At 41.6% G+C, this 17624-nt stretch overlaps 1 protein-coding gene across 2 annotated transcripts; it reads right to left on the bottom strand.

Moving 5' to 3' along the window:
- Window positions 1–3799: 3799 nt before the first annotated feature.
- LOC308081135 (uncharacterized protein) lies at window positions 3800–14075 on the bottom strand. 2 transcript variants are annotated; one of them, XM_080457528.1, is made up of 10 exons: window positions 13938–14075; window positions 13522–13674; window positions 13091–13164; window positions 10067–10271; window positions 9557–9656; window positions 8678–9351; window positions 7420–7619; window positions 7101–7260; window positions 5503–5656; window positions 3800–4716 (listed from the first exon to the last, which is right to left on the bottom strand). In XM_080457528.1, the coding sequence occupies exons 4-10, from the start codon at window positions 10260–10262 to the stop codon at window positions 4713–4715; spliced, it is 1488 nt and encodes a 495-aa protein (XP_080313654.1). In that variant the 5' UTR covers window positions 10263–10271; window positions 13091–13164; window positions 13522–13674; window positions 13938–14075; the 3' UTR covers window positions 3800–4712. The 2 variants fall into 2 exon arrangements, with proteins under 2 accessions (XP_080313654.1, XP_080313655.1); XM_080457529.1 differs by lacking the exons at window positions 13091–13164; window positions 13522–13674; window positions 13938–14075 and adding an exon at window positions 11900–12038.
- Window positions 14076–17624: the final 3549 nt, after the last annotated feature.

A 17624-nucleotide genomic window follows, 5' to 3' on the forward strand; every position in this document is an offset into this window, starting at 1 on the left:
GGGGGCGGGCAGCTCACTTTCTTGGACAGTGCACAGGGAGGTGTAGGTGGTAGCTGGTCATCATCGAAAGCTTCCGATTCCTCCTCACTCGTAAGTGCCTCCCTCTGTTTTGGCGTTGGCCTACATTCAGTTAAAAACATAAATTTTAGCAAACATAAAAAAGTAACTTTAAGCAGTAGTTCTCAAAATGGAGTCCGGGGACCCCCATGGGTCCTTGAGGGGGTTCCAGAGCATTCCCAGCAAAATCTATTAAAAAAGTACAGGCAAGAGGGACAAATCAGTTTTACCATGCATACATCAACCATTTGAAAATTGCTGATCTACATGCTCACAACACGTCGCAATGCAAGGCGTGGTGAGCTTGTAGATCGGTTATCTTCATTTCTTTTGTAACGATGAAATAGGGCATTCATTTACGAAAAAACTAAAAGTTTAATTATGGAGATACAAGGTTTCTGCCCGACGGCAACAATATCATGAATAACAGTGATCAAAGCTACAGAAACAACACATTAAATAATGAGTTGATATTTAATTTATACAATCATGCTGTTTGTTGTGCATGGTGAGGGCTTGCATGTCAAACAGCTCATATATGAGAAATATAGCATGACATGACATGGAGGAGCGAGCGAGCAGGAGTGTGAGGAATTGGAATGTGGTCGTCAGTCTAACCTGCTTGCTTCCTCCGGACTCGCATCTAATCTTCACCTCCTGGCTCGGAGGTGGGACTAATGCGTCTAATAATTATAATGGGTTAGATACAGGGGGAAATTCCAGGTTTCAGGGGTCCTTGAGGGGGTCCTCAGATAAATCCCCAGATAAATGAAGGCTAGTTAGGAACCAAATGGACCCTTATGTTGCTGTAACTCTCAGGGTTTATATGGTGGTCCGTGGTCTAATGCAGGGGTTCTCAAAGTGGGGTCCGGGTCGACCTCCTGGTGGCGCTATAATAGGGCAATGTTAAAAGGGTGGCATTTGTTCCTCAACGTAGCGCGAATGTGCGTGCAACGTTTCACCGCAATCGGACGCTGCGTGTATGAAGGCTTAATATCAAAATACTTGTTTTACATAAGTCGGCCTCCTGGTGGCGCTATAAAAGGCATATGTAAAAAATGCAGGGCAAAGGTTTTTCCTTGGCCTCTAGGGAGTGCGCATACAAAGTTGTACACAGATCGGTGCAATTATAGGCAAAAACAAGAATCGGCCCGATTATAGCGCCAACATGAGGCTAATTTGAAAAATTGCAAGTTTCATTTCTTCCTCGGCCTAGTGGGAATGTGTTTTCACAATTTCACGGAAATTGCACGCTCTGTTCATGATTTGAGGCATTTTGTTCAAAACGGAGCACGCCTGCATACTTTGGAAGCTAATTTTAGCCAATCAGGATGGAATATGAAAAATCTGAAAGGCCCGTTTTGTTTAATGACTATAGAGCACCGAAGTCCTGACGTCACTCGTTCATCCCCAGGTTTGCGGAAGTAATTTCTCTATGGAGAATAACATTGGGTCATCTTAGAATCGTCTCATATAAGAATTGTGGTCCAAAAATAAACACAGCGTGTCGGCGTTATTGTCAGGGAGGAGGTTCTGTATAGTTTATGATAGTCAGTCACTTATATTTGATACAGTCTGTTTCTGGCGAAAATGTAACTAATTTGGCGGAAGTAACATTAGCGTTTTTTCACCGTCAGTTGATGCTTCATATCCATAAGAGTCAACCCGCCGTGGTCATTTGTTTATTTTTGGAACACAGTTCTTATTTGACGCGATATTAAATACGTCTATGGGATTCAGAAAGGGGGTGGAAAACTGCGAACCAGGTAGACAAACATAGGATGTGTAAATGACGTCAGACTTCGGCGGTCTATAGAGATACTCTGTACTGATTTGCAGGATTTTTTGACAAAATCTGTAGGAGTACGGTCAAAAAAATGTGTTTAGCATGAATTGGCCTCCTGGTGGCGCTATAAAAGGCCCATGAGAAGAATCTGGGGCAGAGGTTCTGCTCCGGCATCCAGGGAGTGTGTGTGCACAGTTTCGCTGCGATCAAGGCAACGGTGCCGGAGATTAACTGTACACAGACCGAATGACACGGAAGGACGGCCGGACAGACAGGGTGCAAAACATACTCTCTTGTCATGCCTTTCGGCCTGGGGAGACAATAAGGGTGGCTGAGAGCATCACATAGCTATATCTAGCCTATTATTAAGTCTACTTACCATGATTACAGTGGTCAGTTGACTCCAACACTGCCAAGCAGCTTCCACAAAAGCCTAAAATGTGAGAACACAAAACATGAACTATGAATGCTCTAACACAGACAAAGCACATAAAAAAAAATCACCAAAAAAAAATCACTTACCCTACCTTTAAAAAGAAAAAAGTGTGTGTGTGTGGGGGGGACAGATAAATCATGGTAGGTTTTTCTCTAGTAAAAGCTTCACTGTGCCTTAATTAAAATTTCCTTTGGCAAAAGGATTACCCAAAGTATATGAAGCAGTTTCCATTAACTAACCTTGGCAGTGGTGTAAAGTAACTAAGTACATTTACTCAAGTGCTGTACTTAAGTACAATTTTGAGGTACTTTCACTTCACAGAAATACTTCCAATTTTAAGTACTTTTACTTCTACTCAACTACATCTCAGAGGCAAATATTGTACTTTTACCCCACTACAATTGTTTGAAAAGAAAAAAAAACTTTGTAGATTTTGATTAGTATTACAAAACATACATTAGCCACTTCAGCCATTTGAAATAAGCAGATCTACAAGCTCACAATGCATCGCATTGCAAAACATTGTGAGCTTGTAGATCTGCTATTTTCAAAAGTTTTTTCTGCATTTCAAAACTTGAAATTAGACATTCTGCATAATGAGTACTTTTACTTTTGATACTTTAAGTACATTTTGATAACAAAAACTAGCATTCTAGCTAACATTATGCATTCCCTGCAAGCGAGCCTGCACTGGCCCCGTAAGGGGCCACTTAGGGCTTGCCTAAGGGCCCACCGTGGGCTGCCCACACAGGGCCCCAGAGGGCTTGCTCATTGGCAAAGTGTGGGGCCCTAAGTGCTGGCCCTGCATGGGCAGCCCTCACTTGGCCCTCAGGAAGCCCTCAGGAAGCCCAAACTCAGCCCTCAGGAAGCCCCCAGGAAGCCCAAACTCAGCCCTCACTCAGCCCTCAGGAAGCCCCCATTCAGCCCTCAGGAAGCCCCATTAAACTTTAACACCAAAATACCTATATTCCATTAATCTAAAATCTATTAGACATATGCAGTCATTTCATGTCAGATTTGATGTTTGCTTTATTCCATGAATACAGTAAAACAAATGTACAACTCTTGTTTTATCAGTCAAGGCATAACAACTGTGATCTGTTTTTTTCTTGCCAGCACACATGCTGTTCCGTTCATGTTGCTATGGAATCAGAAACTTGTAATGACTATGTAATGCAATATAACAGCAATTAATGACAGAGAACCCAGTAATTAATATCAGAGAACACAAACAAACACAATGGAATACAGTGTAACACAACAGGTACATTTTCTTCTTTTTAAATACAAAACATAAAGTTTTTAAGTTAACCACTTTCAACCTGCCGTCCCTATTTAGAGCATATCATAGGCAAATGTCAACAAGCTCACAACACAGTTACACACTGTGAGAACAAATAAATAAATAACACACACAACTAAAACTATTGTTTCAGGCAAGCCTGCCCACACGGAAGAATTGATCTTCAGAGTGAATATCAGTAGCTGGGGCCTTAAAGCAAAAGGCTGTCTTTCCAAGTTCACACTGTACTCTGGGAACCTTAAGCATAAAATGAGGCCCTTTCTTCTAATCTAGTATTTTTGTGGAAGCTACAGTATGTGATGAAGTCATTTTGGCATTGGACAATTGAGGCGTTTGTTGTTGTTTTTTTCTTTGAAACCTTCCCGGGGCCCCAGGTGGGCGGTCTACCGCTGTCGTCACTGGTGTACCCAGCTCACCTTGCCATCACAGAGAATAAATTGAAGAGGCATGCTCTCTGACTCTGCAGCTTGGATTCCTCCTAGATAGGGTACTCCATCATTTAGGAGCACAGTATGTGTGAAGGCAGCGCTTCCAAGTTTACAAGAGGGCCTGTGGGAATATTGCCTCCACAAATCTTGCCATTGTCCTTCAACTTAAGAGATATCAACACGCTGAGCTTGCAAACCACACCAACGGCAATATATATTTACATTCAGCTAAATGAGCTTGCATGAAAACCTTTAGAGGTAGCACCAGCACCACTATAGCACCAGCACATCAGTCCAATTATCATGTGGAGTTCAAAGTTGAAGAGTTCAATCGGTTTCCTTATGGTGCCTTATAAATTGATCAGCATTTACAGTATCCATTTTTTTGTCATACATCTTTGGACCATGAGAATAATAACACTCATTGTTTACACATAAAATGTACATTGATGAAAATGACATTTGTTTTTTACTAGTGTTTTTTCGACAGGTATCACTTTCTACTCTCCAAACAACTCACAGAATGTTTTTCAGTTGTCACTGCTTATTGGTCATTAATGTTCATTAGCCAACTGCTGAATGGCTAAGTGTGATAAATCTGCAATCCATATGAAATCTTGAGATGAACCCTGACACACACTCCCTGTGGCTGTAAACGGCGTGTCCATCAGTCATACAACGGTCACCCACTCCAACCTCCTGTCACCTGGAAATATATTGGGAAAAAAAAGTTTTAACATACATAAATACATACATACATATTTATTTATACTTACCGTAAATTTCGGACTATAAGCCGTGACTTTTTTCGACCCTGCGGCTTATATAACGGTGCGGCTAATCTATGGATTTTTACAGCTAACGGCCACTAGGGGACCTTCTAAATCTATGGATTTTACAGGTTACAGTCCACCACTATATAAATAAAGTGTATTATTATGATCTAATGTTGACCCCCCCACCCCCACCACCGGGGCTCCGCTCCCCCCCGCGCACCTCTCGGTCCGCACACCGCTCAGAAAAAAGAAAAGAAAAGTATTTTGCTGCGTGTCTAAATAACTTTCTCTTTTATCCCAAAATGGGTCCCAATCAGTACCCACCATAGAGGCAAGGCAGGCGGCCGCCTGCCCAACTAAAATCTAGCGTCCCCTAGAAAATAAAGTAAAAGACTGAAAAACAGGCAGTGAAAAAAAGCTTAAAAGCTTAAATGTGGAATAAATAATGGACTAGAGGAGAGTGGAGAATGAGTGAGGAAGAGACGGACAAAAACGACAGAAGAAAGTGGTTGTCTCTAGTAGTCTACATCTCTTTTCCGACAGTCCCCTCTGTGCACGAACCCTTACATATGGTAATTAAACATTAAAAACACCCACGGCTTATAGTCCAGTGCGGCTTATATATGTACAAATCATTCAATTTAGCTGCTGCGGCTTATATTCAGGTGCGCCTTATAGTGCGAAAATTACGGTAAATAATCATGGTCAAAGCTTACTCTTCCACTGGGGCCTCACTGCTAGCCAGCTGTCGGTGAAATCGCTCCTTTCGTCCACCCGCTCTGTCTCGCGAATTCCGCAGCCACACCTTTATCTCCTTTTCCACATCAGATTCCAGAGGACTAGGCTGAATGCGGCACTTTCTTACAGCCTCTGAAACATAAAAACAAATAGGCTTATATGAAACAATTATTTTTGTAGTAAGCAATTTCTTATTCGTTGCTGTCGGGCAGATCTTGTATCAACATCCTTCAACTTTTTATGTTTTTTTGTTCCGTTTTTGTAAATGAAAGCCCTACTTAAGACTAAATAACAACTCTACTGGAACACAAGTTGTTTTTTCCATTTCCTGAAAAGTCATGGTATAGACATACACGGTTTTTAACTTGCTATGCTATTTCTATTTGCTAGCTATTTCAAAGATTGTATTTTTTTTACCCTACTGCCTGTTTTCTAATACTCAACCTGTGGTACGCGAGGCCCCCTCTGATGGTACGCAGAGCAACCTCCCCAAAAAAGAAAAATGTGGGGACTAAGATATAAAATAATATAAAAACATATAAAATAATATAAAAACATAATACTATCGAAACACTCGCTATGAATTATTAATAACTTTACCATATGGAAAATGGAATATGCTACATTAGATATGGAAATGGGTTTTAAAAACAAGTTTTGCTTTCCTGTATATTAATGTTGTCAGTGCCGTGTTTATGTTGGCTTTGTGTCAAGTGATGCGGCCGCGATGGTAACTGGAAAACTCGCCTCAAAACACCTTATAAGAAGGTTATGGCACCGTTTTAATGAGGTTAAGTTTAGGAATAAGGTTAGGTTTAGGCGTAGTTTACTGAGGTTATGTTCAGAAAGAAAAGGTGAATACCGCCGGGGCGAGTGTTTTGGTATTTGCAACAATCACAAGGATCACAACAAGCTAAACGATGGCGAGATACTAATAAACAGCGCAGTTAAAATGATGCAATCGTGGCTCAAAACTGGGACTAAGTGTGGATCAAGAGGAGAATCTTTTGACCAGCAGCACGTAGAAACTGAATTGGTGGATGTGTAGGGTCACACGTCACAGAACAACACTTGCTCCAGGAGCGCCAGTGAAATCGCACCCAGACTCCCAGCACCAATTGGTGCCGATTAAATGGCACAATAACCCAGTTAATATGACGCGGAAACTGTGATTCAACAGAACTGGAGTGGGGCAGAGTAGCCTACAGTGTGGTATGATAATGAGTCATTCATACATGAAACCCATTTCAAACGGCATCTTACAACCAAACACATGTAGCCTACTGAAAAGAGTTGATTTCTTAACCCTTTAAGACCGGGAACGCATCAATTTTTTTGGATTTATTTTGGCCATTCAAAAATAGCAGATATACAAGCTCACAGAGCTTGTAGATCTGTGATTTTGGAAAAATAGTGTACTTTGTGTGAAAAGGTTGAGAACCACTGCTCTATAATAAGTAAATACATTTCCCATAAGTGTTTGAATTTGACTTCAAATACGAGTTTGACTAACAAATGAGTAAGTGTTTGATTAGGGTGAAAATTATAAATTTTGAATTGAGCTATTTAGACTTACCGGTTACAACCCTCTTTAGTCTCAAGGACTGAAAAGGTCTCTTTTGATTTGCGCCGTTCCAATTTAATTGTTTGGCTAGAGAATGGCCAATCAATGTCGTCATTATCCTTCTTGTTGCAGCCTGGACATCACACCCACCAATGGCTCCTAGATAGGCAATCTGACAGGAAGTGAAATAGACAGGAAATAAAACATTATTGGCTTTGGTAAAAACAAATGATAGAAAGCATAACAGGTTAGGGGAACTGTATGTAGAATTGCTAAGTGATTACAAAATTGTCAATTTTTAGATAGCATACAATATCATTTATTTATATACCAAATCTTTCCGACACCGATGGTCTTCAATTTGTTGCTCCAAGACATCCATGTCCTCGTTGGTTTGAAGGGGCAATGTGATGTCATCAGGCAACGTGATCTCTCCTTGATTGGAGCGGGAGATATTTGCCACTGCCTTCTCCAGCGCAGTCAGCCTCTCCTTAATTTCTTCCAGCGTGTTAATTAAGTATCTGTCAATACCTGAGAAGGAAAAACTATAATTAGAAACTGAACAGAAACTGTTGTAACACAGAGCATAGCATCATCAGCACCTCTTAGCTGGGGAGTGCCATCGGATATCATTTTCTATTGATATGATTATCAATTATACAACAGGTTGTTCTGACCGAGCTTTCTGATTGGTTGAAATGGGCTCGCTAGCAGTGTTCAAACGAGCATGACAGCACACCTGGCCGTGCTCAAATATACATATCAGTATAATATGAATATGAGCTGTGCCGGGTCCTTCAGCGCTGCTTACGGAACTCTGCTCTGCCTCGTTCCTGCAGCAATGCTGTGCCGATAATCACGGTAAAGCACACCCTCTCCTGTAATATTGCATAATTCCATTACTGTCTGATGATGTGCCATTACCGTGCTTCGAGGTTCGTGGATTTACACAAAAGCCAAATCCTAAACTATCCTCCATGGTAAAGAATGGAGCTAGAGCAGTACCTTTTTAACCCATTCAGACCGGGATAACCTGCTGTTATACCTTTCAATCTGGGAACGACCTCATTCATTTCTGACACTCTTAAAGCCCCCTTTATACTTCACCATATGACAGAGTTGGATGCCGAAAATAGCAGATCTGCAAGCTCGCAGCGCGTCTCGAATGAGGGCTGCGAGCTTGCAGATCTGCTATTTTCCAGCCTAAGTCGTGTCGCAACGGTGAAACATAAACGTGGCTTTAGGATTTAGAAGGCGTTTTCAGAATCATCCTCAAGTCTAAATGGGTTAACAGGACGGAGCTACAATGTAAAATCCTCTGTTAATTTAACTATTATAATGCAATAGACACAAATAGTCCATTTGGGTTACATTTGTAAACTACAGATTTTACAATGGAAGCTGCCATTCTTAGTTAGCTGTTAAAGTGTGTTGTGTGGGAAGCTAGTCCAAGTGATTAATTCAACATTATGGTTGTCCTGAAACAAACTGTTTGCAGACGTAAACATACATGAACCATGCTAAATCCAGATGTGATGTTTGTGGGCAGTCCTGTCTCCCTATGTATCTATTGGGGCTATCAAACATACCTGCTGCTGATGATGCACGCCTCAGAGCAGGGGGTACGGCCACAGGTGGAAGGTGGCTCACAGATGAAAGGTGACTGGCCGGTGGTGGACTCGCTGTTGACAGGTGACTGGCCGGTGGTAGGTGACTCGCCGGTGGTAGGTGACTGGCCCACGGTGGTAGGGGACTCGGCGTTGACAGGTGACTGACCGGTGGTAGGTGACTCTGCGTTGACAGGTGACTGACAGGTGGTAGGTGACTCTGCGTTGACAGGTGACTGACAGGTGGTAGGTGACTCTGCGTTGACAGGTGACTGACAGGTGGTAGGTGACTCTGCGTTGACAGGTGACTGACAGGTGGTAGGTCACTCTGCGTTGACAGGTGACTGACAGGTGGTAGGTGACTCTGCGTTGACAGGTGACTGACAGGTGGTAGGTGACTCTGCGTTGACGGGTGACTGGCCCACTGTGGTAGGTGACTCGCGGTTGACAGATGACTGGCCGGTGGTAGGGGACTCGGCATTGGCAGGGGACTCTCCAGTGGCAGGGGACTCGCTGATGCACGGTGACTTGAAGACAGCAAACCCATTGGTGGTGGTGGGACTGGTGGCTGGTGTACTACTGCAGCTGTTACAACTTCAGACTGTCTGGCCCGTTTTGGTGGCGCACGCTCAGGCTCAGTGTAGCGTTTAGTAGCTCTGTGGGAAATGAGGAGCAACAATCTAAGAATGCATTTTAGCACACAAACTGAATGACTGGTTCATACTACTTTAGCCATAGTAATAGCTCTCATGTTCTTGTTCAGAACATATAGAAGAATGCACCAGTACTACAATCCTTATATAATATTATTTAAACAGCTTTGCATAAAGACAAATAAAAAAATACAAAATGAACACTTACTGTCTTGACCGCTGACTGCGACCCAATTCTTCGGGTTCACTTTCAATAATCAAACTTGTTTCTGCCTTTTTGGCTTTAGACCTTGCCTTTTCATAATCCACTGTAACAAAATAAGTGTAAGAAAGAAAGAAAGTGTCAGTAAGAAACAAAGTAAGTGTCACGCTTTGCATCAATTTAGGCAATGAACTATCAGCTATTCTATTAGTTATAGCAATTACTTTAAGAATCAAATAAGTACATTCTTTTTAAATGCTTTAATAAAAAAAGTTATCGATTAAGCACTTAAGGACCACTTCAGCCATTTTCAACCAATCTCCATATAATTGGTCCTAACTAATGCTCATTATAACATGGTACCATGTTTGTCTACTTGGTCTGTCTCTCAGAGAAGGGCTGTCGACAAAATGCTACCATTTTATAATGGCGAGGACCAATTATATGAAGATGCGTCGAAAATGGCTCAAGTGGGCCTTTGAATTTAATGGCTCCCAAATCTTGAAAAAAAAATACCTGCTGTTGCCAAAATTTTGATTTCATGTGCTGTCCACGTGAACATGGGAACATCATGCGTCACCAAAGCTGCCTTGATTTTGCTGGGGTCATTGTAAGGTGGCCACATAGTCATTGATGAGTCCTGATTAAGCCATTTGCTGCTCACAATCCCTACCGAGTTATCCAGGAACTCCACAATTGTGTACAACGCCATTAGGAGGAGCTGAAAATGAATACATAAACAAAAGGAGGAAAAAAGGTGCAAAAAAAAACAAAAAGAAAGAAAGAAAACTCAGTAGCTATGGAGGAAAGGAATAGCTGCCCATTCTGTGTCCATGGGGAGCAAAACATATTTTCTTGTTATATCTGACAAACAGATTATTTGGTCTGTACTTTCAAGATGACTTGCTTTATAAATGCCAATGTCTTTTGAATCTAGAGGACTTGAGTAAAGAGAATCTAGCTTGGAAAACCTCCTGAACATGATGTACTTTCTATCCGACTTTTCATCACATAGTATGTTCTGTACCAGTCCCAAATTCCCATGAACCATCACACAGTTGTCCCCTGTAGTTGTGGCAACACAGAACTCCTGAAACACAGCCTTTTTATACTGTGTACAGTGAGGCAGGTATGGTATTGATGGGCCACAAGAGTGTTTCATTTTCAGCAAAGGTGTCTTGCTGTCTGTCTGCTTTGCTTTTTTTGTTGAAAAAAAGGTCCGCTCAAGTGTAATTATGTGAAATATCTGTTTAAGAACAAATTGTGGTTTGCGAGTTGCTTTTTTCAATTTCCTCATATAGTTTTCAAATGGAAAAGCTGACACTCCATCTAAAGCTCCATACCTCCTAACATCATCAGCCAAATGAGTCAAATTGTGCACATTATAGATCAATTCATCAATACCATACAACTGCTCAAATTCACATAAGAAATGTTTCATGAGATTATCAGCATAGTCACAATAATAATTGCACAAGGCAGGACAGAGCATCATGTACATGGCAATGGAAAAATTCATGAAATTATTGTAGTGGGAGGAGGGAAGAAACTCTTTTAAGACAATCGGACCTGTATAAAGTAAGAACTGGCGACACTCAGTGGCTTTCCATGTGTCTACGTGCGCTAAACTTCTTGGCTTTCTTTGAAACTCGATTGGGATGTGTTGCCTTAGCTGCTGCAACCTGGCAGAAATGGCCTTCACCGCCTGAGAGCCCAATCTACATGACAAATCACCCTTCATCCAAAAGAATATCAATCTTCGAGTCACTCCGAGGCAAACAAGGTGCATGTAGTCCAAAATGAACATTGTGACCATTCCTATGCTAAGCCGTGCAAGGGGAGAGTTGCCCTTGTGGTGATCCTCATCCTTCTGCCTAGAGAACTGATCATCTGTACGTAGTGTAGCCGTCTTCTCTGGGAAAGTCATGTGATGTTTGACATAGACTCCCTCTTGAGTGCAGCGCTCACAACCAAAGTACCCATTGTGTCCCTTAATGTTTTTGATAAAGGCTCTTGCAGGAGCATCACAAATTAAACAGTCAATCTTCAATCTGAAATTTTTTCCTGCCAACTCAAAGCCTCCTTCAAGCCTGGCTACCTCCTGCACAAAGTCATCTAAATACTGCTCTAAATCAAGAGGCTTGCCGTTGCCACAAAAGATGCCAATTACAAAAGGTTCTTTTTCAAATGACACTTTGCCTAAAATTGGCCACAACTGTAGAGAGCTCTTCTTGAACAAAGACAATCCATCAACATTAATTTGGAGGCCAATAGTGTTGCCAACACTGTTGATGAGACTTGTTGAAATTGTCTGTAGGTAAGAAAGAATGCCAAAATGTAAATATTCACCTCCTTTTATGTTTTTAACATTGGCTACTATTTTTGCTGTTTGCAGCAGGGTGCGAGCTTGCTTTGGCAAATTTGGATGGAACTCCTGCAGTGTACAAAGAAGATCTGAGAGTGTATTCTGTGGCACATCGTTCCTCAGAGCCCACTCACACAGCAACTTGGCCAATTTTGTACATTCATCTTCAACTGTATCACATTCATCACTACTGTCACCTTCTTCCTCTGCATCACTCTCATCACTACTCTCTATACCATCTGGGACTGTATCATTCACAAGTGTAGTATCACAGTCATCATCAAATGAATTTAGGCAGTCCATGAAAACTTCATCTTCCTCATCGTTGACATTAAAGGTCAGATTGGATTCAGGATTCACTTCTCCCAATATTTCACTTGTATTTATCTCTTGAACTGAGGATGAATCAAAAGAAGATAGGATCCTTAGTGTGCGCCGGCGCTTGGTCCAGTAACTGCTGGAAGCCATGACAAAGAGTGCCCTACAGGAGCAAGGAAGGATGCAGGTCGAAGGTGGCTCTCAGGTTCTCTGAAAGCTGGTGTGAGTAGGCTCCCTGGGGGAAAATGATCATGTATATATTGAGAATTGTATGAAGGAATTGACATATCTGGGGTCAACTATCAAAAGTAATGGGGAGTGTGGATGAGAAGTGAAGAGGAGTGCATGCAGGGTGGAACGGATGGAGTAAAGTGATGGAGGAATCTGTGACAAAAAGGTACCATTAAGAGCGAGGGAGAAGATGTATAGAACGGTAGTGAGACCAGCCATGTTGCACAGCCTGGAAACGGTGACACTGACAAAAAGACAGGAGGCAGAGCTGGTGGAATTGAGGATGCTACGATTCTCACTAGGAGTGACAAGGATGGACATGGATCAGAAATGACTACATTAGAGGATCGGCCCAGGTTTGGAGATAAAGCAAGAGGCGATGTTGAGATGGTTTGGACAGTAGGGAAGAGGGGAACATTGGGAGAAGGATGCTGAACGTGGAACTGCCAGGAAAGAGAAGGCCAAAGAGGAGGTTTATGGATGTGATGAAAGACGACATGCAGGTGGCAACACAACCAGATGGAAACTGAAGATCTGCTGTGGTGACCCCAATAGGAATTAACCGAAAGAAGTAGTAAGAAGATGGTTTAAGTGGTTAGTTATTTTTACAGTCAACTAAAACATACCTGCTGATGGAGAGTATCCCTGAACTCAAGTGAGCCTGGTCTGGGCTGTCTCCCAGTTGACAGAAGATGGCTTCCTGTGGGCAAATGATGGTGTATGTCAGGGGTGTCCAAAAGTATTTTTCAAAGAGGGACATATAAGAAAATATGAAAATACTTCAGGGTTTAAACAAATAATTGGTCTATAGGCTGCAAGATTTGTGTTTTTTTGTAAGGGTCCAAATCATTTTTTCAAGAGTTTGTTTTAAAAGAGCCAATCTACAAGCCAATGTATATGAGATTTAAGTTAGGGCTGTCATTACAAATTTAGGTTGACGTTTAATTGTCACACAAACAATTGCGATTAGACGATTATATAATAATTGTGACAGTCCTATCCCTGGCCACCGTTGACATGGGCTGGGGGAAGGCCTGTGTTGGTGGACGTGTAATACCTTGGTTAACGTCTTGGACAGAAGGGAGGGTAGGTGGGAGAGGAATACTGCAGGGTGCTGGATGAATTGAGAATGGTCTGTAGTCTGGGGAGTGCTCTTGTGTCGACGGTCAGCCAAACAGCACAGTACTGGCGTTGGTCAGACTGTTGGTCCCTGTGCACAAAAGATGGATTTATTGAGCATGGAATGATCAATAGTGGCTCTCAAATGTCAAGCATTATATTCAAATTAACAAAATAATTAACTAACAAACTTTTCGAGACAATAGAGAAATGTGCCGTATCCCTGGGACCCAAACCAGTGAAAATAGCTGATCTACAAGCTCACACAGCGTCGCTTTGCGCCACATTGTGAGCTTGCAGATCAGCTGAAACGTGCAATTCACCAATACAACAGTGTTGTTGACCAACGTGTACCTTTGAAATAGGAATACTGCAGGGTGCTGGATGAATTGAGAATGGTCTGTAGTCTGGAAGTGCGTGGTGACCGACGAGGCTCTCAGTCGCTCAGGGAGATGATCCGTGACTCTCTCTCTTGTGTCGACGGTCAGCCAAACAGCGGTCCCTGTGCACAAAAGATGGATTCATAGAGCATGGAATGATCTACAATAGTGGCTCTCAAATGTCAAGCATTATACAGGGTCCCTGCACCATTTTTAAAGTCAAATTTAAGACTTTTTAAGACCCTTTTAAGACCTCAACAAATGTAATTTAATATTCTTCCTATATTGAAATTGGCTAATGGGAGTGCAGGCCAGCAGGTGGTAAAACGTCTATTAATCCCGTCATTTTTTAAACGTCATTTCAAGATTTTTGGCTATTCAAAAATAGCAGATCAACAAGCTCATAGCGCGGTGTAAAATCAATGTTAATTTAACTAAAGAGTGTACAAATGGTTCAATTTGTACACTCTAGAGTTACAGACCCATAAGGGTCCATTTGGTTCCTAACTATCTATTATTTAGCTGGGGACCCCCTGGAACTCCCTCAAGGACCCCTGGGGGTCCCCTGACCCCACTTTGAGAACCACTGCACACTCTGTGTGTGTATGTAAGCACAACAGCATCCAAGTTGATTTACTTCAGATCAGTCAAACATTTTTCTTATCACTTGAAACTGTTGCCTGATGACAGCTGAGGGTGAAGCGTTCCTCGTTTGTATTCCACATTGTAACCGGTGACATCCGTTCTATAGCATACATTTGTCGTTAGTAGTACTGCCAAACAGTGCTCAACTACAACTACTGCTAACTTTATCAACCAAAACAGTCACGGGCTATGATTTTGTCTAATGCCCACTTAAATGAGCTTCTGAGCTTACATAGACACCTGGAGCAAATGAATTAACGAGCGACACAACTGAGTGAATGAATGAGAGAGGGAGAAGAGAGACAGGGGAGGGCGGGGCTATTAGCCTATGGAACACACACGTACTGCAGTGCCTGCGTCTCTCAACCGCTCAACTCAGTGGGAGAGATGGAGGAGCGTACTGATTTATCTTTATGGAAAATTCAACACTAGAATACGCACAGATGTTTATGGCTTCCATTTCCCATGAGCCTTAAAACATAATCTTCAAATGTAATACCTACGGTCAAATTTGGTCAAATTTAAGACAAATTAAGACCTTAAATTCCTGATTTTTTTTTAAGACAATTTAAGACTTTAAGGACCCACGGGAACCCCGTTATATTCAAATTAACAAAATAATTAACTAACAAACTTTTCGAGACAATAGAGAAATGTGCCGTATCCCTGGGACCCAAACCAGTGAAAATAGCTGATCTACAAGCTCTCACAGCGTCGCTTTGTGCCGCATTGTGAGCTTGTAGATCAGCTGAAACGTGCAATTCACCAATAAATACAACAGTGTTGTTGACCAACGTGTACCTTTGAAATAGGAGTACCGCAGGGTGCTGGATGAATTGAGAATGGTCTGTAGTCTGGAAGTGCGTGGTGACCGACGAGGCTCTCAGTCGCTCAGGGAGATGATCCGTGACTCTCTCTTGTGTCAACGGTCAGCCAAACAGCGTCCGAGGCTATTTGGTCCCGCTGCAGATTCCAGTAGAATTGGTCAGGATCTGGAGTCAACAACTTCACCAGGTCCTGATTTCCAACCAGGACCAGAGAGTGGGGGAGGCAATGCCACAGCAGTTGACTCTGGCAGGGATTTCCACAGGGACCTGGGTTTTACCTAGGGCTGTCACGATTACAAATTTAAGTTGACGATTAATTGTCACTCAAATAATTGTGATTAACGATATAATTGTGTGTTTGACATTGATTGAAACATTATGAAGCCTTTTAGGCTTCGTAATAAACAAATTGCACAGGGCAGATATGACAAATAACTGAAATAAACAAAGAAATTATTGACATATTTGATCATTTATATACATAAAAAAAAAGCAGAAATGGCTGATCTACAAATAATGGTGAATGAATGCTAATCTTCAAGCTTAGAACGCGTCACAAAGTGACGCGTTCTAAGCTTGTAGATCTGCCATTTCTGCTTTTTTTAATATTTTAAAATGTGTGAAAATCCTTCATCATGGAATCAAGCAATCATCAATCCTTCAACATGGAAACGATTATGACGATAATAATAATAATTGTGACATCATAATTACGTAACAAATACTCTGTTACAAGCAAAAGTCCGGAATTAAATATGTACTTGAGTAAAAGTACAAAAGTAAGAGTACTCATATGCAGAATGTCCCATTTCAAGTTTTCAAAACGTATAAAAACCTTTTGAAAATAGCAGATCTACAAGCTCACAATAAGTCCCGATACGAGGCATTGTGAGCTTGTAGATCTGCTATTTTCAAAAAGCTGAGAGAGAGATGAAGCAGGGTCCACCCAACTAATACTTAGTAAACTTGACATTTGGCTCACATGTGCTTGAAGTTTTGATGTAGAGGCAAAAAAAAAAAAACACCTTCACCAAAAATGGCAGATCTATGTGTCATAATGTGTCAGCTTAGCTTGTAAATCGGCTATTTTGGCCTTTTTAAGATCGCCTATTTTGATCGGTAGATCAGCTATTTTGGCCGATCTACATGCTGATCTACAAGCTTGTAGATCGGCTATTTTCTGTGAATTGTCCCACCAGAATAGGGACGCATGGGGATCAAGTGGTTAGTGTAAAAAAAAAAGAGAAAACGCTCATAGTTTTGGGGGACCCCCTGTAGTAACTCTGAGGACCCCATAGGGGTCACAGACCCCCTGTTGAAGACCCCTGGCCAACCATTTTCATTGGTCTGAGGTGTAGCATTCGCCAGCGAGTATCTGCAAAATTTAAATGTGGTTTGAAGTAATAATGGTACAGTCTACACAGTATGTATATTATTAAAGCTTATACTATGATAGTGGCATATAATGGAGAATATAATGGAGAAAATAGACAACATATTCGTCAATCAAAATTATTTGCATGACAATTAATCGTGTCCAGAAATTCATAATCATGACAGTCCTAGTTATTATATGCCAGGGGTTATCACCATGCTGTCTTGTGGTGGACATTTTGGTCAAAATTCCATTTTTGCCACAGACATACAAAATTAGTGGACAATAATATTACCAGAAACACATAAAGAGCCAGCCCTGAATGACCATAACAGGTCTGTAACTCTTAGAGTGTACACATGGTCCATTTAGTCTCAGAGTTATGGTGGTCCTTGCAAATAAAACATTTGAGAACCGCTAGTGGACTCATAATGTGCATATAGTCATAGTAAATCAGAGTCATACATATTCTGAAGAAAACCTGGAGACTGACATTCAGTAATTGGGTCTTATGATCAAAATAAGAACATTATAATGATGTGTAAATCAAAACTTTGCCTCTCTTTTTCAAGAGTTTGTTTTAAAAGGCTGATCTACAAGCCCATTTTCAAAACCTGCTGACAGCTTTGAAGACAAACAAACAGACGGACGGAAGGGTGGACGGACAGATGGACAGCTGGCTCGGTGGCTGACAAGTGGCACACTACTGGCGTTGGTCAGACTGTTGGTCCCTGTGCACAAAAGATGGATTTATTGAGCATGGAATGATCTACAATAGTGGCTCTCAAATGTCAAGCATTATATTCAAATTAAC

Source organism: Gymnoscopelus braueri, assembly GCF_963280865.1.
Source record: "Gymnoscopelus braueri genome assembly, contig: SCAFFOLD_76, whole genome shotgun sequence".
Lineage (NCBI taxonomy): Eukaryota > Metazoa > Chordata > Actinopteri > Myctophiformes > Myctophidae > Gymnoscopelus > Gymnoscopelus braueri.

Coding starts and splice junctions, on each gene's coding strand:
- LOC308081135 (XM_080457528.1), bottom strand. CDS start 10,262: ATGGCGTTGTACACAATTGTGGAGTTCCTGGATAACTCGGTAGGGATT. Junction 9,352..9,556: donor CGCAGTCAGCGGTCAAGACA/GTAAGTGTTCAT, acceptor CATTTCCCACAG/AGCTACTAAACGCTACACTG. Junction 5,657..7,100: donor ACTAAAGAGGGTTGTAACCG/GTAAGTCTAAAT, acceptor TTTATGTTTCAG/AGGCTGTAAGAAAGTGCCGC.